The sequence below is a fragment of the Clavelina lepadiformis genome, chromosome 7, assembly GCF_947623445.1.
Source record: "Clavelina lepadiformis chromosome 7, kaClaLepa1.1, whole genome shotgun sequence".
Taxonomy (NCBI): domain Eukaryota; kingdom Metazoa; phylum Chordata; class Ascidiacea; order Aplousobranchia; family Clavelinidae; genus Clavelina; species Clavelina lepadiformis.
This window is the reverse complement of record NC_135246.1, coordinates 4005824-4027902: the sequence shown is the minus strand read 5'-3', so window position 1 is coordinate 4027902 and position 22079 is coordinate 4005824. Positions and strand designations below refer to the sequence as shown.

General features: G+C 35.8%; 1 protein-coding gene and 1 non-coding gene across 3 annotated transcripts; both read right to left on the bottom strand.

Moving 5' to 3' along the window:
* Window positions 1-1961: 1961 nt before the first annotated feature.
* Window positions 1962-21973, bottom strand: LOC143464928 (general transcription factor 3C polypeptide 1-like). 2 transcript variants are annotated; one of them, XM_076962986.1, is made up of 48 exons: window positions 21305-21973; window positions 20858-20969; window positions 20325-20410; window positions 20063-20144; window positions 19775-19878; window positions 19616-19702; window positions 19336-19498; window positions 19077-19196; window positions 18544-18679; window positions 17854-17972; window positions 17346-17475; window positions 17013-17145; window positions 16877-16940; window positions 16717-16776; window positions 16461-16614; window positions 14910-15025; window positions 14704-14826; window positions 14513-14629; window positions 14317-14441; window positions 12040-12157; window positions 11556-11653; window positions 11299-11407; window positions 11079-11137; window positions 10876-10994; window positions 9231-9318; window positions 9020-9146; window positions 8863-8925; window positions 8657-8765; window positions 8394-8459; window positions 8061-8168; window positions 7910-7974; window positions 7746-7847; window positions 7492-7614; window positions 7132-7295; window positions 6935-7025; window positions 6671-6780; window positions 6443-6596; window positions 5958-6121; window positions 5398-5525; window positions 5133-5229; window positions 4786-4933; window positions 4217-4574; window positions 3856-3970; window positions 3603-3722; window positions 3301-3537; window positions 2862-2976; window positions 2519-2608; window positions 1962-2371 (listed from the first exon to the last, which is right to left on the bottom strand). In XM_076962986.1, the coding sequence occupies exons 1-48, from the start codon at window positions 21523-21525 to the stop codon at window positions 2114-2116; spliced, it is 5955 nt and encodes a 1984-aa protein (XP_076819101.1). In that variant the 5' UTR covers window positions 21526-21973; the 3' UTR covers window positions 1962-2113. The 2 variants fall into 2 exon arrangements, with proteins under 2 accessions (XP_076819101.1, XP_076819102.1); XM_076962987.1 differs by lacking the exons at window positions 19775-19878; window positions 20063-20144; window positions 20325-20410; window positions 20858-20969; window positions 21305-21973 and having other exon boundaries at window positions 19398-19498.
* Window positions 13922-13995, bottom strand: Trnai-aau (transfer RNA isoleucine (anticodon AAU)). Its single transcript has one exon. It is a non-coding gene; the product is annotated as a tRNA-Ile (tRNA).
* Window positions 21974-22079: the final 106 nt, after the last annotated feature.

Genomic DNA, 22079 nt, shown 5'->3' with positions numbered 1-22079 from the left:
TGCGGCTCCGGAGCCGCATGCGGCTCTTTCATCCTTCTGATGCGGCTCTTATTAATTTTATTGCTATAGTAGAAACAAACAGAAGAACACTCGCGTCTTTATCTCACTGAGCACATTATAGTAATCACATTAATTAAATCTTACTGAATTAACTGCTTTTATAAATGCGACAGATGACAGTTTTGTTACAGAGTGTCGTTTTCGTTTTATTGTGAAAATAGTTTTGCGGCTCCCAGTGATTTTTATTTTATGGAATATCGGTTAAAATGGCTCTTTAAGTGCAAAAGGTTGCCGACCCCTGCTTTAGGGGGTTCGGTTTTGTCTCTTGTCTTGTGTCTTCCTGATTTTGCCCCCACTCTGGCCACAGAAACGGGATTCTGATCCCTGGTATGGTGAGGTTTTATTTTAACCATCCACATGTAGGCCAACATCAACAACTTCTCGCAAGCGTATCCTCCGTTTGTTGCGATTTAACTATTCTTGTGATTTTGTTATAGTGTTTGTGGGTAATTTCTTTTTTTGTTTTACACAACATAGTTCAAAATATTCTTCTTTCAATATAAGTACTTTTGGATGTGGTGATCGTGCAAATCTTCCATTGTTATTAGAATACCATGTAGTTGTGATAATAAGGGCATATTATATCACACAGATTAAATATAATGTAGACTTCCTGTTTTCAGAAATTTTCTTTGCAAAGCTTTGCATTGTGTGCCGATAACTTCCTGTTTTTGAACATCGGCTTAGCCAACCTTTGCATTGCCTGCCGATGACTTCCTGTTTATCGTTTTAAGTCGTGATATAAATATCGTGGTTGCTTATTTTGCGTGCATTATTAGCATTATTAATTATTATTCATAGTTGTTCAATGCATACAGTTTACTAAGATTATCGCTGTAATATGGACGTCTTTATGCTGTTGCTGTGCCAATGTTTTGTCTAAATGTATTTGTTCAAAGAAAATTCAATATAGTCAGTATATACAGTTGTCATTCCTGTCTAACCATTGTTGAATTCAATTTGAAGAAGTTCAGTGTTAATATAGACAACTTTGTTGTCATCTTCACAAGACAATAAGCCGTCAAGGTGAACAATTAAATCTGAGGGTGAGAAAAGCAGACAACGACCTAATGAGACTCATATATCATCACCCGCAATAAACATTTCAACATTTACTTATTGTAGCGAAGTGGGTCAAACGCTCAAGTTCAGGTGCCATATACCCACTTTCAGTTAACACCTTGCAGATTTTAAGCTTTCGGGCTTAGCTGATATGTTCGTTGATTGTTTGTGAGAAAATTTCATGTTAGCCTGTATTTTGCTATAACAAGCTTAACATCAATCTTTTTGCTACCCACGGTGAATCGCAAAAAATAAACGATTTTTCAGCCGTTCTGTATATTAATTCTTGTGGTGGTCTGATTTGTTGGTATAGTTTGCTTTTTGCTAAGTACTTTAATTTGTAATTTTTCACATATTTTGCTTTGCTATGTATGCTTTTGAGGTAATTGGTCTACCTAAAAGCTGATTTGCAGCTCGATAGCGGCCGTTTACGCCTTGTTAAACCTACTGTAATTGCACGCTTTATGTATATCAGATGACTGTGGTTTCCCAAAATGGGTTCAGCAGAAACCATTGTCATTTTGGAAGAATTTTAAGACCCAAAAGTAAAATGGTGTTTCCAATAAAAAAATTTAAATGTACCTGCACACTGAATGTGATTGCGTCATCGCAAGTAAACGGCCACGAACTTTTCTGCACTGAACGCGCCGAGAACAAATTCGCAGGCGACAGCAAATTATCAACTACAGTATATGATACAAAGATTGGTAGCTTTCTGGCATCCGGTTGGCCTAATGGAGTTTTTAACAGTTTTACGTAGAACGTCCAACATTTTCATGAACAGCGCAATATTCAAGGTGGGTCGGGTCTTCTAAAATTTGCATCGAAGCGCAATAACATAAAACTGAGATTGTTTATTCACGGCTGTGCTGAGGTAAACAAGCGAAATATAATCACGATTTTGAAAATAAAAGCAGACTGCATATAAATCACCCACAAAATATATGTAACGTTTCGCTTACGCAATCAGAAAAGATAACGATTTGCACTTCTATGCTTTACCACCGTTACTGTGATGATGTGAGTCGTCAAAGGTTTTCTCTCGATTTCGGGCCAATTCATCAAAACTCTTACACAATTGCGTCATACGCAGAACACTGTTAGAGGTTGCTATATAATAGTCGCTGTCTTTTGCAACTGGACACTCTTGATGAAGGTCGGGTGACGAAAGAGGTTGAAATAAGTTCCACCCGTTTGGTGTGCTTCGTGTCATTTTTCGGCATACGATACACTTGTACAAGAGCAGTTTCTAAATTAAACATTACAGTAAGCCTTACTTGGGACGGGCGAGACGTATAAGCAAGATAGTGTATTTGTTAATTAGTAATTACATCTTCCTCATGCAATAGTAGCATATTGGCTATTACAAGTGCCGTTAAGCGAAAGTAATACTGACTTCCAACAGTTCCAGTAAAGCAACTTTGTGTAATTGTGCCTTGAAGCGATTGTCAAGTAACTTTAACGTAATCCCAGGATTCCACAAAATCTGACAAAAACAAAGAACAATAGCAATAAACGGAAACCCAGTGATATACCGGATTAATCCCACAACACAAAAACTAGCAGGTTAAAAATAAGAACTTGTTGATAATTAATAATTAATTCCATAGTTTATGGGTAGATTTGCGAGTGCGGGCGACGGTGTTGAATTTGCCAAAAAATTTGGTTAGGATTCTTTTTACAGAATTTCGATAATTCCGGCGTTGAAAGACAGGGCCCAATCCATACAGTGGACTTACATGTAAGAAGACTCCAGTAAGAAACATTTTAGCGTTGGTATAATTTACATCTCCACTTATGCTGTGCCAAGGTCGACAAAGAAAAGTGACCTTTTCATAACTCGAAGAATCAAATCTATTGAAAAGAAAGCATAGATATGTCAGACTTGAATTTTTCTTAAAATTAGAAAAATGTTATAAGCAGTAATTGTTCGATAGTAGCAGCGCATCCCTTAAAAGTTCGGGTTTATTGACTCGAAATCAGTTCAGTTTGTGCAAATTACTAAAAGTATTTCGATAGTTTTTGTCCGATTATGTTGAGCTGCTGCCAATTTAACTGCAATCAATCCAATATAATCATGGTTTGTAATTGCCCTTCATTTGATTTGTGCCGTAGTAAACTTATAAAAATTAATTAATTTGGAAATTTAAAAATTAGTTACTTTGTTAAAATACTTACAAACAAGCCACCGTTTCGTCAGGGCTCGACTTTGATCTTAAATTTTTCGTTTTCTCTAACGGAGACGAAATTTCCTTTATCTTCTTAACATCTTCACTTCCGTTTGTTTCGTTCTTTCCCAGAAGGTTTTCACTAAGTTCGTGTGAAACGATAGGATTCCCATCGCTGACGTCAATCTGTTGTTTGTCGTCATGTCTTTTGCGATAAACACGAGGCTTTAGATGCGTAGAATCATGCCTAGACAAGACGGAAAAATTTAGCTTCAACTACCACTGAGTTTCCAGGCCAAACGAGGCATTTACCTTTTGGTTGTGCCCATGAGCTCATTTCGAATTTGTTCTCGTAATATTCTACGATCCCCCTTATAGAGTGCGCCGACGACAAACCATTTGTGTGCGTATTGCCTCAAAACAGCCCGCTGTCTGTTCACAAAAACATTCGTTAAAGAATTACGCCAACGATGCCACAACCTTAGTAAAGTAAACTTTTTTGATTAATTTCTATTTATTACGAATGAATGACATCAATCGCACTGTTGTCAATGGAAACACGTACTCGTGCATGCCCAGAATGTAAATAAGTCTTCTGTCAACCAACACATCCAAACACTGTTTCATATACTGCGACGAAAACTCTTCTGAGAACGTTACAATTTCGTGAAGAGGCTTGCCTGAAACGAAGCACCGGATCGATTGGTTGAAACAAAAACAAACGTTAATCACGTGGGATATATGGCATCTCGACAATGCTAATAATTCGAATTGGGAGTTTGGATTAGGGTTAAAATTAAGGTTTCAATGGTTAAAAGGTTAGAGGGGAGAGGGTTAACATCGTCGGGTTGGAATTGACACATAACTGGGGTTTTATATAGTTATACCACACAGGAAATGGGCGTTTTAACTCTAGAAGTGCTTACCTATTACACCAGCCGTTTCAGCAACATTTATAATGTGTTGGATTCCGTCTTTACAATTTGGCTGATGACAAACAATATCTTTCAACTCATCCAGTAATTCATCTTCATCCAAGGATATGACTTCGGTTTGAGTAGATAGCTTTTGACTGTGCAGGGATGTTACTGCTTTCTCCATCTCTTCATTAGAGGCCATATTCCACAACGTGCACAATGAACTATCGCGCCCGCTTTCGTGTGAAAGCTCGTTAGAAAGTTGTTGCAAATGATTGGACGACATTCTTATATCAACGATGCCGATGGGAAATGAAGAAATTCCTTTACCACCAGGCCATCGTGCTAACCTGCTTTGCCGGTAGAGCTGAAAACACGGAGAAAAACCTGTTTTGAGTACCAGAAAGTTATCTAAGGCCACTGTAAATGCAACCAATAAATCGCCACAACGGCATAAACCAACTGTTATGACCTCGAAACTCAAACACTAAATTCAAAGGTAAAACGTAATTCAGGCGTAAACAAAGGAATGTCACCACACCAACAATAGCCTTATCATAATCGTAAACTAAGAATACCTTATAGAGTTGCTTCTGGGATAGTTTGGAATTTTCAGGCAGGTCTTCACAATCACTTAATGTTAAGTCATCAAAAGACAATTTTTCACCGTCGTTCACAGTTTTGCTCGCACTGATACGAACATTTTCATTTTTTTGCCAAGGAAAACTAAACAACAGCAAATGAAGGTCAAATTGACCAACACTAAAATGTCGTCCATGTTAGGGCCCAAAATGGATTTTGGGAAATTGTTACGTCGGCCACTCTTAATAATTACACTTGAATTACATAGAACTCAAATACCGAACATAACAGTACGCATACGTCACTAATAATAAGCAGGAGCATCTACATCTCATAGCAATACCGAACTGCAGCAGCGTTTCCTTTATCGTCAGGGGTCGTATCCACATCATTATCGGGAAACCTTATGCTTATGTTGTCTTGATCGTTCAACAGAAGAGCTGCATGTATTATAGCATAACTAGTCACTACGTTAGAAACCCAAACGATCTTCTATTAGATGTGTATTTGCTTAGTTGATTATGATAAATTTTTCTAAAAATATTTTTCAAAGAACGATTTCATAACTTGAACAGAAAGTTACTTGGTCAACACACAACAAAACTTACTATTTATGATGGTAATAGGACCGCTAGTAGCATGAAAGTCACAGGAAAGGAGATGTTTTCTTTCAAATGCAGACACACATTCCAATAATTCCATAAAAACTTTATCCATGCACTTACTTTTAAAGTGCCTGCAAAATAAGTGGTGATAAAACAGATTTTCTTCCTAAAATCGTTAAAATTTAAGACTTATAACTTAGATCACATATGTCCAATCGAAATGTTTCACTTGAACAAAAAAGGACATCACTATTTTAATCGTGGTCATTATGACGAAAGATTTCCATGCGGAAAAGTCTAGAAATCACAGTAATTCCAAGATATACAGCACATTGTGCTGGCGGACAAAACAGATTTCGACATAGCGGGTAAAGTTAATATTAAGATATTCAGATAAACTCGATTTGTTTGGGCAAACCCTATTGACGAGGGTTTTCTCAACAACCGCTTCCTGTTTTTCTTTGCTTATTATGCGCAGTTGTTTTAATTAGATCGCTACAAACTTACATCTAAAAATACAGACAGAGACTAAGGATAAAAAACAGTTTAAGCTGGATACTTACGCATAATAAGACACTGACAAGTGAAATGTAGGCACAGCGAAAGGTAGATGGCGCTGGCGAGCTAAATGCTGGTCTGCCTTTTTGCAAATATTTCCAGAAACTTTCACTTTGTCCCAAACTTTCGCGATCATTTGTTCTTGATATGTTTCAAATATCTTGTACGCCTGTGAATTGTGGAATGTTATAGACCAGTGAATCACCAAACACTAGGGTGGGAAACTTTTTTTTGCAAACCTATAGAGTAGACTAACGGACTGCTAATCGACCTATCGTATGCTCAAACGTCATCTATTCTATGCAGTAATTCTAGACCTATTGTACATTATAGACACTGACATCTTGCCAGAGGTTGGGTCAAGCCATCAGTTGTTAAACGTTCAAAATATTTGAAAAATATGCTTCACAATTGAGTTGTAGCCTAGACTGGCAATCAACACTACGACAGTTGACGGGATAGTGCTTTGTGGTACACAGTAACTAACGACCTGATATTGACTGAATTCATCTTCATTCAACGAAAGCGCAGCATACATGAGGTTCTCCAACACACAGAATGTGATGTCGTCTGCATTTTCAATCTCTTGGAGAAACTTTGGTTCAGGAACTTTTGGCATTGTAACCATTACTTTGACATCAAACCTGGTTACAAGCAAACATGAAGGAATTCCAGTTACACAAATATCTTCTTTCGGGATCAGATTCAATGAACTAACCGTTGGTGAAGTTCTTTTAATGTGTCGGGTAAGATGAGTTCAGATTCCTGTGAAGAGTAAAATCTTTTCTGAACCTCAGCAACAACGCGTAGGAAAAGTCTTTCTATTTTCTGCAAACAACATCGATGATAAAAAGTTACCGATAATAATAGTTATAATAAAAAGTTATCGATAAGTTAGTTAAGTTTAGTAATAAAAGATAATAAAAGTTTGGAATGGGGAAAAATAAATGTCACAATAAACAGCATAGTTTTATTTTTTTACCTCCGGGTTATTAAGTACATCTTCTGTTACATCTTCTTCAAACATTCTTTTGTTGAAGGCTTTGTCTTCTACGAGTTCTGCCACGGTGATACTGGACGATACACAAGCACAGACATTAATTAAATGTTAATGACGATACACAAGCACATTAATTAAATGTTGGCAAATACAGACAAGCCAGTGACCATCTGACTTACTCATGACAAAGGCCAATGTCTCGATATCTTCGTATGAACCGAATTCGGCGAGTGCATGCGTGAGAAGTTTTATCAAAAGACCCCTTGCAGTTCTTGTGAAGAAAATCGCGTAAAACTGTCCCTGGCACTGCGCAATTTGTCGGTTTTCGTCCTTTTAGTTTGACCTGCCGACAATAATTTACAAAGGTGTGATACATTTTTGCTTTAAAATTGCTGGACACAACACAACCACTCTGAAATAAAAACTTTATGTTGAAAAGTGTTTCACTCAAATATGTTTAAAAAACTTCCAACTCAAAACTGAATGTTTGAGAACTTGATGGGCGGTGAAAGGTTCACACGAGTAAGATTTAATCCTACCTTCTTCATGATTATTGTTGAAGCTATTTTGCAATGAAGCAACAATGTGTCCTCGGCAGATGAGAAAGACGATCGCAAAGTGGTCATATTTTTAAGTGCTTTCAAATCTAAACTATCCATGACCTATGAAACATTGGTCATGTCATAGATTAGTTTATTGAATAATGTTTATCGAAATTTGGTTTTTGTGTAAAATAATTGTGTGAGAAAAAATGTGACGCCAAACAAAAAACTATGACATTGGTTAAAATTACTCGTTTCGATTTTGGTCTCTCCTTGGGAATTTTCTTCTTCTTGGCTTTAGGAGCCTGTGGTTTAGGTTTTGGAGATGTTTTTCGTTTTTTACCACGTCCACCCTGCCAATAACATTATCGTTAAACTTGTCTTATATCAATGTAAATTAAACCGAGTGCTGCACCTGAACATTTTTGTTTCTTCCAATATTATTTTCGGTCACAATCTCATATTCATCTGTCGACGAATCTGGAAAGACAAACAAGAAAAAGTCACGACATAAGCAAGCAGTTAAACACTTTAAAAAAAGAATTACAGTGGAAAATGGTACATACCAATGTGGCTAGATTTCTTTTCAACTTGAGTGTCTTGCAGGTCTATCAAGTCTTCATTCTCTTTTACTTTACTTTGTGATGACAGCTTTCGCGATTTTGAGTTAACGCCTTATAAAAAATTTATGCAAATTAAATGCGGTATTACGAATAAAAACAATACGATTCAGACAATAACTTTGATTAACAGATTGCAAAATATTTGGATCGACTAAAAGAGTGGTTAGAAAATAACTAAGTGATTCAGACAACCGGAGAAAGCCTAACGACGTCAATAAGTCACTTCATAAATAAAACAACCGCATTATGCAACTACAACTTCTCTCATTTCCGTACAATTAGATTTGGTCGAGTGGATCCGCTTCCTTCCCTTGCTTTCATCATTACTTCTATTTTCAGGCGCTATTGATCAGAACATAAGAATAACAACAGGGATTACTTAAAATCTAACAAAGACATGCAGTTTTGACAAAATGTGACATCAAACATGACGAAAGTAAAGTCTTGAAAAAGTGACTTTTGGAATATAACCATATCGATAAACAATTAAACATACGAAGTAAACAAAAATGAAATAATCATCTTAAACTTAATCTCACATTTCAAAATATCTTTATCTTTCTCCCTGCTGCTTTTTTTCTTTACTTTCTTTCCCACCTTGCCAGTTAGATCTACTGTTGGGATAAGTTTTGGTAAGCGACGAAGGACCTAAACATTTAGTATCACTTAGAAAATTGTGTGTCCCTTGTCACCCATTTATAAACAAGATGTTGTACATTAAAAGTTCATTACTGGTTTAGCTTACCGGGTTTTTATTTATTTCCCCCGAAGAACTTGCCGTCTTTGATTTAGCTGAAGCACCGTCTTGCTAAAATAAACAAACAAACAATGAGGAAACCAACATCAAATAGCATACATGGACATATGGTGCAACTAAAAGGTTATTTAGAGACGACACGGACCTTTTTATCAATTTTAACTGAACGAAACCAATTCCGATACAAATGGGAAAAGAGAGATGAGTCGAGGCCTCCTGCACCAAGTTGATCACCAGGAATCACCCCATCATCAGATGCTTCTATGCGCTCCCTTGAAACATAAAACACAACACACACTGAGGAGAACGTGTTGTACATTTACAACGAACCAAAATTTCATTTCCAGTTTCAATACCTTCCAATGTGTTTGGACAAAAATTTCTGCATTTTTGCATAGTTTTTCTTAGATGGTTCTTCGTCTTGGGCTCCACCTATCTTTACTCCTAGAACATAATAAAGATCTTCCTAGTCACACACCATGAGGTAGCAGTGGCTACGACATTTGCAGCTAAGCATATTTTATTTTTGCATTGCTGACTATAGTTTCAGATAATAATCATCGTGTCGACAAACAGAAAAGTACAACAAACTGCTCGGATTGAGAATTATAATTTAAAGCGTAAAAAAAACACGAACAACTTTATATCTTAACACCATATATACGAGGTGCGACAAAAAAGTTACGGGACTGTATCTGCCACGCTCTTGGATGAATGCCAATCGGCAAGCCACTTTTTCACCATGCAACACAACTTCTTAGCTGTTTTGTGTTGAAAAATGTTTAAGCTTAGTCATTCTGTTCTTTTCTTACAGGCTTTTTTGTAAGGTTGTGTTGGTAACCCTGGTCAGAATTTTGTTGCTGTGTGAATGGAGCAACGAATCAATCTGAAGTTTTTGGTGAAATTGAGGAGGAGTCTAACCGAGTGTTACAAACTTCTTAAAGAGGTTTATGACAACGATGTGATGTCAAGGACACGGGTCTTTGAATGGCATAAATGTGATGATGATGAGTGGAGGATGACCCCGGTTCAGCACGGACTTCCACAACGAAGACAGATAACAACATCATCAGAGTGAAGCAGTTGGTGCGGTGTGATCGCAGATTAACAGTGCGATTGATAGCGGATGAGCTCAGCGTAAACAGAGAATCAGTGCGTTCCATCTTCCTGCATGATCTGGGGATGCGAAAGGTGAGTGCCAAACTGGTACCCAAGATTTTATCGGAAGACCAGAATCAGAAACAGCGCCGAATCAATTTTTGTAAAGAAATGCTGGAGAAGGTAAGGGACGATCCGGGTATTCTTGGTCAAATCATCACAGGAGATAAAACGTGGATTTTCCAACACGATCCTGAAATGAAGAGACAGAGCATGCAGTGGAAGACATCAGAATCACCCAGACCTAAGAAGGCGCGCATGTCAAAATCGAAGATCAAGGTCATGTTGATCGCGTTTTTTGACCAGAAGTGTTTGGTTCATCATGAATTTGTGCTTCAGGGTGAAACAATGAATCAGCATTTCTACCAGCAGGTTCTCATTCACCTTTATGACCGAGTTCGATGCAGCAGGCGGGTAATGTGGAGTGTGAGGCAGCTCTTGGTCAGAAAACAAACAACAGCTCTCAACCACCACCCATATTCACCAGATCTGGCGCCGTGCGACTTTTGGCTTTTTCCCAGACTGAAGATTTTTTTTAAAAGGAACTCATTTTTCATCTTCAGAAGAAATCAAAGTCTCGGTGACAAGGGAGCTGAAGAGCCTCAAAGAAGAGGAGTGTTTCCGGGGATGGCAGGATCGAACGCAAAAGTGCATTAACTCGGAGGGGGACTACTTTGAAGGGGACAATTCGTAATTTATGAAAAAAATTTTTATAACAACAGTCTTGTTACTTTTTTGTCGCACCTCGTATTACTGGTCGTCATTGAATTTTGAGACTTTCATGTTTGACGCGAAACGAAGTATGATTTTGTCATGAAAATGAGTGCAAAGTAACATTTGTACCTAATGGTGTCATGAGGCAAACATCCTTGAGTTTCATCCAGTATTTATCCACATCGTTGGAAGTCTCCAAATGAAACTGAAATTTTTCGTACTCTATTCCCGCAGTTACTTTGTGGTAACTAAAGCGGAATTTTAATTTAGTTTTAACTAACTTATTAATCTGACTTCTTGATAAAACTTGCAAACCAACAAACTAAATAAACCTTTTCTGCGATTTTCTTGTGTCCAAAATGGATACATTCTTATGAACATATATCATTTCCTGCAAGAAACGTGTACTAATGATCTTAATGAATAGTAATAATCACGAAACTTAAGCTTCCAATTTGCATCTATATCAATTTAATAATAAATATGATTGTTCTAGATATTTGTTATAACATTATAAAACCTAAGATGTTGTCAGAAACTCATAGAACTTACATTTTCCTTGTGTAAACAACAGTTTGTTCTTTTCTTCTGTTGGCTTAAACTTATCAAACCCATAAAAGCCAACGTTTCTATCACTTGCACCAGGGAAAGTATGTACTTTCTGCAAAGTATTAATAAGCTGCACTTAAAATCAATTCAAAAAATAACAAAAAACTTTTGAGTAATCATATCCTTTCGCTTTGATCAGCATATCAATTGACAAGTTTTCTGCCAGTTTTTGTTCAAGCAGGAAGATCATATCCACTAACCTTTTGTGTAGCAGAAACACTTTAAGCTTTAGAGGCATGTGCCGTACCAACATGTTCCTACGAATAGGATCGTCCAGGTACTGTTGCAAGCCATCTACCTATCATAGTATCGAGAAGCAATAGAAAAAAAACACATTAGAAATATAAAAAATTGGAGTACTAATTTTTGGGTGCTAATTATTTTTAATAGTAATTACTAATGTGCAATAATAGCCAATTATTGATACTGATAATTCAAAAATGTTTCTCAGACCAATTAAATGAGCAAATGCAGCTGATCTATATTATGCGTCAATTGACACGCTGTGTTATCCTGGAAGTTTGAAATCGTGGTGGTTCTAGTGTTAGAATTGCATTCCGATAATGTTTTTTTTCACAGAAGTAATCGACTTTGTAAAAACAAATTCTTATTTAAACATTTTCCTACTGTAATAACACCCATTTTACGAACTACACAATAATTTATTCACCATATACCACTCACCTTATAAGAAAAGCGGTGGTATTGGCATAATATAGTAAGTGGCAGTATAACTGCAATGTCTCCAACCTGTAGCCACCCTTCACCGTATTCTGGATGTTTGGGAGCTGGCGGTAAAAACCTAACAAAAAACTAAGATTTTAGCATAGTTTAATTTAGCATTTCTGATATATAATGAAGGCTTGTAAACTCATTGCTAAAGGGACTCATTATACTTAAAGTGATGGGCAATTCCAAAAACAAGTTGGCCTTAAATCAAAGAGTCGTTGTCAGTAAATATACTGATGAAAGGATTTGTAGTAATACAGGGTGCGGCAGAAAAACCTACCACATTTCAAATTGTTACTGTACCAAAGCTGTAGCAGTTTGACAGGAGGTTGAATTGAAATTTTGCAGCAAAGGACTTACCATTTGTGTTTCAGGTTTTAGTTTTTATAAGTAAATAATGTTTTGTGCAAATTTTTAAAATTTTGTTAAAGATCTGTATGTAAAATGGCATTTATAGTGGAAGATTTCATTAGAAATGGGGAATCTGTGACTCGAATGCTAAGAAAATTTAAGACTCATTTCAAACTAAACCGTAACGATCTTGGACCCAATCGAAAATCTGTAATGCTCTGGGTCAAAAATTTCAGAGCTACGGGTTCAGCACTAAAGCGAAAGCCACCTGGAAGGCCTCGGGGGGCGCCAGCTACATCTCGAGGGTGCCACCTACAGGATGTAATCTTTAAAACATAAATACATCAAATGGTAACCTTTTCACTTTGAGATGAGACAATAAATGTTTTGATTGCTTATAATTTTTTTCTCTTTTTCCTAGTTTGAAATGTGGTAGGTTTTTCTGCCGCTCCCTGTATGTAGTGGTTAAGCAGTTATTGCCATAAACAAGTAGCATAAAATGCAAACTCAAAGCTTAATTATGACGAGTTTGGTGGCCCTTATTACATCACAATAACAGAAACAATAGGGATGACTTAAGTATTTGGATCAAGTATGAATAGAGTTTTTCCTGTGACAGACAAGTAAAGAGTAATGAATGTAATTATACCGTAAGTAAGTGTGTAACGGGAACATTTTGCGTTAAATAAGCCTAAACTAGCTTACCATTAGTGTATTTGTGCTAGTTAATGTAAATGATTACCTACACAACAGTCCAGTCTTGGTTGTTGGTTCTACCTAGTCCGGTAAGTGTGGTAAAAACAAGAATATTTTCCCAGTTTATGTATTGTCACCTATCACTGAAAGTAAAAATTACCTGCTACTTTTCAACTACCTATAGAGGTGTTTCCATCTAAAATGCGTTACCTAGACTACTTCACCTAATACAAACTCTAGTCAGCTATCATACTGTTTTTACATCGTGACATCATATTGACCGCCCTTCTCATCATAATAGGAGACCAAGCACGGGATTTAATTTTGATAATAATTCCTTAACCGTCACATATCATTGAAAACCCTTTCATCCTTTTATTTACTGCCAACTACTCTTTGATTTAAGGCCAACTTGACTTGCCTCTCAATTTAAAATTTGTAAAAAGGGTAAAATTGAAAAGTAGGAATATGTGTGAAAATGGTATTGGGCACTGCCTTGGCATTCTGTTAACACCATGGCATTAACTTAACATCAAAACTAATTCAAATGTATGGCGGATAAGCAGTTTACAAATACAATACGATGGGGCATTCTTTTAAGAATGTCGAGGTAATAAGCACTGATCACAACCTGAAGCTGAAGAAAACTTTCATATAACCGAAAAATTGTTTTAACAAGAACCAAATAAAATGAAGACTTGAGTTAGCAATAGTTGTTTACATGGATTAAACCAGGGACCTTTAGATTTTCAGGCTGACGCTTTCCCAACTGAGCTATCGAGGCAAGATTTGGCCAATAGGGGACTCAAACCCTCGACATTCACGTTATTAGCACGACGCTCTAACCAACTGAGCTAATCGGCCTCGATTTTTTAGGGTCCTAAACAATGACTAATTTCACCATTATTCCGAGTTTGAAATTCTTGCTTTTTTGAAGCATTTTCCAGCAAATTCAGAATTCTTGTTTCAACAATCTATTTCTGTAAGTTATCACGTCGTATATTAACAACAAAGTGAAAATACACTTTCTGGGTACTCTCACGAAAAGATTTTATTTTTTAGATTTGCATTTTGCCAGGAGAAAACGCTCCATAATGAGTAATCTGAAGCCTTTAGTTGTATTCATAGAGTAGAGTTGAATCCATAAAACATCACTTTTTAGGAAAGTTGAAAACACAAACCTACCTTTTCCAGGTTTGGTCCTTAGAATATTCCTTTACTTTATCATAGTCAACTAGTTCATAATCTAAACCTTCCATTTTGCCGTGAGGATGCTCGTAAGCCAAGTACCACAAGTAATCATGAATCATCTGCAGCATTAAAAAGAATGTTGAAAATAGACCTTTTAAAACAATTGGAGCTGACATGAAACATGACCCACCTGAAGACGAACAAACTTTGGTTGAAAACCGTACTGTATTTGCTTGATGGGCTTTAAATCTTCTTGTTTTATGATATCAGGAATTTCCAGGGCAGTGTGTATGGAAAGAGGAGAATCCTAGAAATATAGACTTCAGAATATTTCCTAGGTTGTAAAAGCCAGTCGTTTGTAATTGCAATTTATGAACTTGCCTTGGTCAGATCTATGCGTTCACCGATTTTCCTGCTTTCTTCGGAAAACATTCGAAACTGCACGGTTTCGATTGCGGTTTTTAATCTTGCTGGACCGCAGTCCAAAGACATGATAAAATCAACCTAAATGAGAGCATCAGCATGACAAAAATATAAATCCCATAATACACATATTAAAAACTACTTATGGCCAGTTTATATTGTACATTAATAGTGCGTTCTTCGGCAGTAATAGGCAAGTTGACACTCTTTAATAAACCATCGTTAGCAAGCTTGGAGATGATTCGCTTCACTGTTTTCTTGCAAACTTTCGATTTTATACCTGCATATAGGGGTGAATCAGTTCATGCATTTATACAAGCACTGTTTTGGTGGTTTAAATCACAAACACAACTAGCATAACTTTAAAAAAATACAACCAAAGTGCATTATCATTACACTCAGCTCAGCAGGGGAGCTGGTGCAAAAGCGAACTGATTTTCTAAAAAAAGCACTATTTACAGAATGAACTGGTGAAAAATTTTGCAATGGTAAAGAAATTATGGCCCAAAAATAATGCAACCTTGACAATTATTGTGGCATGCTCAGCAGATATTGTGACATCAGAAAAGAAAGTCACGTTACGTAACAATGTAGAATCATGTGAAGTATTGATTCAAGTATAGACTGTTTTGTATTGTAACAAATCAAGGGTCATGCATTGACCAACATAGAAACTATTTGAGATATATATCAGTTATCTTTATATGGAGTGTCTGTTATCAAGAAGGCTACTGGTAATGGTATAATTCGTACTGTACATTACCATACAAATACTGTGGGCTCGACTACAACTGGGCTGTTAGCAGAACTTATAAAAATTAGCGATGCCTACAGGCTACAGGACAGTCCATTGAATGAATCATTACAAATGGCTTAACAAATTACGCCAACTCAAATAAGCTTTGAATCCAGTACTGCTGCATTTGAAAGATGACTATTGCTTTTATCTGTACCAGGGTGGTCCCGCCAGCATGAAGGGCCACACTAAGTTTAATAAAAACATTGTGGGTCTTAAAACAGGGGAAACTCTAGTCTGATGAAAGCAAAGGACTAAATTTACAGATCTTATTGACCTAATGTTTTGCCGCACGGCTAATAATGCACTTTTTGATACTTTCTACTTGTTTGCAACAAAGAGTAAAAATCACCGCATGTGTGTGTCGTCACACAATACTGTGACGTTAGCTGTAAAAAATCATTGTTACTCCATAATAATCACATGTTGACTTGCACTTCAATAATGTGCAACTTATCTCCGGCTGTGGGTTAATGTGATGTGTTTAAATAAATCGTAGTTGTAATTTAACAACGGCTGATTTTGCATTGCAAGATACGGTGTACTGAAGATGTTCGGGACCACCCTGATCTATACTCTACGTGTAAACTAATATGGATCACTCCACATATTCCAGTGCTCTAAATTACATCGCCATCTACTGCTTATTCATACATAATTTAGTATAAGATACAAAATCTGTGTCAATTACATCACTGTGCTTGGCTATTTACCACACTGTGTAAGCAAGTACTTGTTTGCAATAAGCTGTGATTTGGTTCTATAAAATCACAATCTCAATAAACTGGTCACAAAGATCCCTTAATTTGCACCATAGTTTTGGCAATAATTCCTTAACCACAACAAGTTTTTTGAAGAGCAATTTTTCACGTAATGCAAAGTATAACCCACTTTCATGAATCATGACCCACTTTCCTACCTTCATCTGACTCAGAATTTTGCAGCAACTTCAGCATACCGACAAATCCTTCTACTATTTTATGCTCGTTGATAAAACTCAAAATCAAATTAGAACGACGCATTTTCCTTGTAGTTTCATGTCCGTCCCACTTGTTTCTATGCCATGCAACATTCTGCAAAAAAATCATAACACTGTGAAAGGTAGTTGAAAGGTAGTTGTTAGGCAAAATTATTTGAAATAGCAACGTGTTGCTGCTATATGCTATTTTACTTACTGGCGCATCCTCTGTAGCATGCTCAGCAGGATTTTCAGATGAACAAGTAGAATTTGATACCTACAAAGAAGAACCAGTACAAGGGAAATTTAACAATACCGCATTTAATTACCTGTTTATCAACTATTTAGCAAGAGACCATGTCTAGATATACCAATACCTGCACAGAGTCTGTTTTATTTGTCATCAGGTCTGAGGCTACTGGAGGCATGACATCATCAACCCTGCAAACAACAGAGTTTTCATCAATAATTACGCTGTCTGATTTCTACTGAATATCACCTAATACCAAGCACCTTGAAGCGTCTTCTTCCAAGTTGGTAAATCTGATTGTATCACTGGAAGTAGAACTTTCTGCTGGTGTAGTGATACTGGTTGCTTCTTGCACATCAAAACCTTCATTGCAAGTGTCATTGGCGTGGCTCCTAGCTGCTCAAAAATATAGCTATGAAGATACCGACATCCTTCTGCTCGTTACAACTTTGGACTACTTTTAAATTTTTTCAAAGTTTCGGGGTTTGATTTTTCATGAATGCTATTTACAAAGCAATTTTATGTTTTCTGTAAAAATGTAGTATTAGCATGGAATGCAATTGCTGCTGAACTACAATTCTAGATCCTCATAATACCTGATGTCTTGAGAATTTCTTTTCTTTTTTTCTTTTCAGCCAATAGCTGTTTCGTATAAGAACTGCTCGTGGCATAGTCTTTAGCAATGTACTTCTGTGTCCTTTGCTTTCCTATGTCCACCATAATTATCTAAAAAATAAAGGAGTCATCAAATAACACTTTTAGGATTCAGTTTGAAATGCATTATCAGTTAATTGAAAATTCTTCATTTTCTTGATTTCTAATTATAAAATATAGAATTCTAGTTGAAAAAATTTGAGGTTAAAATTATTCTGTTCTAATACAACAGAAATCAAATAACCAATATGTTTATAGCTTATGAGTTGCAGACACCATAACAGCAGACCTTCTGTCATAAAACATCTGCTGCGGCGATGTACACAAATAAACTGATCATTGTACTCCTGCTATGAATTAATTAAATTATCTGTCACTTATTACCATGCTACAGAGTTGTTAATATATTTTAAATATTGTTTAAATTACCAGCATATTGTTCAATCTTACTTTCACAAGTTTTGCTTTTTCCATTTTACGGCATATGTGTCGTGCTTCCAATGAGCCGTATCCCTTCAGCAAGCTTAACATGTCAGTCTGAGAACAGCCATTCTCACCAACAGCGATAACTTAAGGAAATTTCATACTGTTGTTGTATCAAAAAAGACACTCTTGCTTTAAGTCTTACATCATTGAATAAAAGTTGTACGCGATAAAATGAAAATAAGCTAATATAAACCACACGACAAAATTGTAGCATTTAATTATAAAAGTAACTATGACTGTGTTTCGTTGCAACTAAGCCATGCATTTGGTGGCTATGGATGTGCAGGTAGTTACAAAAACCATGGATAAATTTCATTTAGAAGATAGATTTGCACTATAGGTCTTACTACTTAGACTTAGGCTACAAAGTTAACAATTAAAACAAACAATCCGTACAAAAACTTATTAAATATAAGCAGCAGGCCGGCAGCTTACAAGAGAATTCGGTAATACAGATTATTTATCATTATAGGATGAATGATTAATCAAAGAAATGTAGATTATTTTGAGATACAATGCTAATATACTTTGACTTTAATAAGCACTTTCTAATTACCGGTATCTTACTTGAACCAACAGTTTTCAAACATCTTTTCAAGCACTTCTTTTTCATAAGTTATATGGAAATCTCAAAGCTTGTGCATAATAACTTACTGTATCTGTAACCTTGCAGTGACAATGGAAGCTCAGCAACAACACCACACTCAGCTTCCATTTCAGATGTCACACAATCGTTGTTATTTTCATCTTCGTCCTGATCTTCAATCACCTCCTGTTTTGGAGTCGGAGCCTTCAAGAAAATGTTACATACCAATGTTCAGGTGAAAATTAATCGATAGTGATAGTTAATCGATAGTGAAAAACACAAATATTTTTCTTAAATGGATAACTTAGCAAAAACTCAACACCTTGGCACACTGTTCATGTTTTTACTGATTGGGTCAAAAATATACTAACAGTTGACTGGACTGAAATCTTACAGTAGTCAATGTTTACAGCTACAAAACAAGTGCAGACAAACAATAGACTCTGCCGCAAAGCACAAATAAATTGAGGAATCATTTATGTGTACCACATAAATTTACGGTGCAAGCACGCATCGAATCACTGGAATGTAATAATGCAAAAAAGTTTTCAAGGAATAATAAAACATACCCTATCTAGCATTCATAAAAGTTTGTATATACCTTCAACAACTTCATCAGTCTGTTTTCCATAATTTTGGAATTGTCGACCCGTGTAACCTTGACATAACCAAAGGACTCCATCTTGCGAATGAGCTTTTTTAAAGCAAAACGGTCAATACCCTAAATGAAAAATATTCTAAAATTACAAATGATAAATTTTTTTCATTTGAAAAGTGTCAAATAAATTAAAAAATTTGAATGGCATATTTAATTGTGTACGAATCCAACACAATAATCATCCTGATTGCCCAGTGCTTACTACTATTTCCTTAAGATCTCCTATTTTCATGGTTTCGTTTTTACTCTGACTGAGTAACTCACACATAACTTCAATTTTTGCATCTGTCATATATCGGGCATCTTTCTTGTAATGAGGCAAATGAAAAAGTACTTGCTGGTGAATTTTGCCAGCTTTATCTGGTCTGTAGAAGAAAGGCAAAACTTTGACAGTCTGGTCTACAGTTGCAACAAAAAATTGACATTAAACCACAATATTTTATGAAAACGAAAAATAAGTGAAACACTGAACATCAACAAACCTAATGTAGGAATAACCCTGTTTTACAACAAGACCTTTAACATGCAACGATTTCATCAAGTAATGTATATGAGATGCTTTGAGTTGTCTGGAATACAAAATAAATTCTGCAATGAAATTTACATAACATGTAAACTTCGGTAAATTTCGTATTTCTTACTTGAAGATGACATTATTCAGAACTGTTTGTATTTCTCCCTGCCATCTTGATCTACCAATACGTTCAAGTATACAGTAGTCGACAGAACCAAGTTCTTCCACTGTCTACCAGATTTAAATCACATTTTTGAACATCAAAATAGACCAAGTCAATATGTTTATTATGTCTTTGTACAAAATCAAAAACTTTTTTTACATAGAATACATCAAAGGCAAATATAATTATAGTCAAAGATGATAATATTAAAATGAAGAGTCAAAATCAGATAACTTTTGAAAGAAATGATACCTGAGGAGTAATTCCAGGAGCACGTAAAACATTTTCTCTGAGTTTCTGTGAACCAACCAGGACAAGTTTCTGCGCACCATATCTTAGTTCAAAATTAGAAAAAGTATTGCAAAAAAGAAATGCTATTATGGCAATTGTTGGAGTAAAATGTGAAGGTTAAAATAAAAAATACAGTTAGAAACTGGAACAACATTTGACATTTCATTTATTTCCTAAGGTTTGTCAAAATCAAACATCAGCGTGGTACTCTACTGATAAGTACCTGAGCAATGCTTCTTGCAAATCTATTTGAATCATTTTTAGTTCTTTTGTTACATCTTTCCTGCTTTCAAATTCCCAGCAGGATCCCTAGAAAAGAATTTACTGTATAATTTTGTATTAAACACATTAAAAGTGATGTTATCCTCTGTACAAATTTGATTTCTAGTTGTTCTGTGATCACTGTAATAAATTTTAATGTGTCCTGCCATGATATAGGTTGTTAACCCATTTAGGTATATGTATACCAATGTCATAAATGTTTTAATTAAAAATCAAAAAGTCAATTTAACCGCTCATTTGTCTCCTCATCAACCTGCCAATTTTTGATAAAGGTTTTTGCAACTCCAGCTAAATTTCTAATTTAACCAATTAAACTATCATAATTTAACCCAAAAGCATTAAAACCAAAAGTCAACAAAAAGACAAAATTCCATGTTTATAAATATATTGTATTCTACTAACATTTGTATATTTATACCAGAAAAGTAGATAAATAATCAAATATAACAGCCGAAAACCAGGGGGTTTACTTACTTTAATGTTGGGCTGAGATATTGGTTTAATAGGGTAAATATCATCTAGAGTGTCTAATTCATCTGGCGCTGTAGCAACATGTTTTCCAGCAGAAGTATCAAATCCCAGAAACCTAATTACAGACAATTATGTTATGCCAATCTCTTTGCTAAAGTTTACTAACTATGAAAAACTCAAAATAACCTTTCTGGTTCCAGAAATATGTCTACAGTACACCAGTATTAATCTATTTCACAAACTTGCATTTAAATCAAGTTTGGATTTATTAGTAGGCTACTGGAAGTCTATGTAGAAATTCGTTTAAGTACAAGTAGCAAATATTTATCATGTATCGGTAACTATGAGGTGCGATTCATTCATGAGAATACATTACCGGAATACCGATATTAATAAAACTAAAAAGAACCAACACACTAAAATAATACAAAATAAACATTTAGTTCACACCGATCGAAAATAGAAGGTTCTGGCCTCCCATGTTCAAGTTGAAAACAATCAATTGACGCATTATGAGAAAGAAAATTCCATAATACGTTCTTAAGTGACTCTGTAAGATTGATAGGAACTTTTTCTTCTCTTTGTACCAATCTTAACCAAAGTGTAGGCAAAGTTACACCGTCTAATCCCTCCAGAGCAACTTCTTGCAAGCATATCTTGAAGATATCCATACTTCAAATGACTTCAATTCGGAGGCATTTACGTTAAAGAAATATCCATAGTTCAAATTGGCAACTCATCAGCAGCATCATCTACAAGATGGCAAATCTATCATCCTCCTAGTTTAGTATGTGCTCCTGGTATCAAAGTATATTTTTCATTATCAGGCTGAAAAATAAGTGGTTAGGCGAGAATACCACCAACTTTTATGTTATGGTAATCAATGGACCTGCACTGGAGGCCTTATGCATGACCAGAGCTGCTAAGCATACAGCTTTAGGTGGACTTTGTCTGATGAGACAAAAGCGTTAGTGAAAACAAAAATTCAGTAGAAGTGATTATTTTATTGGGTTCCATTTACCGAGGTTGCAAAACGACAATAGCATGAATGGCAGATCTCCACTGATAGATTAATAACTTTTGTTTCAGATGAAGGAAAAAAGAAATTCGGTGGTGAAATACTTACCAGTAAGGACTGTATCTTGGATGTTTAACGTTTGAGCATTGAGATGCATTTATTTCAAATCGCACAAAAATGAGCATTTATTTCAAACCGCAACTTAGT

Excerpts from the sequence above, each read along its gene's own strand:
- LOC143464928 (XM_076962986.1), bottom strand. The coding sequence starts at position 21,525 with ATGGATATCTTCAAGATATGCTTGCAAGAAGTTGCTCTGGAGGGATTA. Across the intron at positions 19,197-19,335 it reads GAGATCTTAAGGAAATAGTA|GGTATTGACCGTTTTGCTTT; the intron begins GTAAGCACTGGG and ends TTTTTCATTTAG. Across the intron at positions 5,230-5,397 it reads TCCTATTACCATCATAAATA|CTCTTCTGTTGAACGATCAA; the intron begins GTAAGTTTTGTT and ends TAATACATGCAG.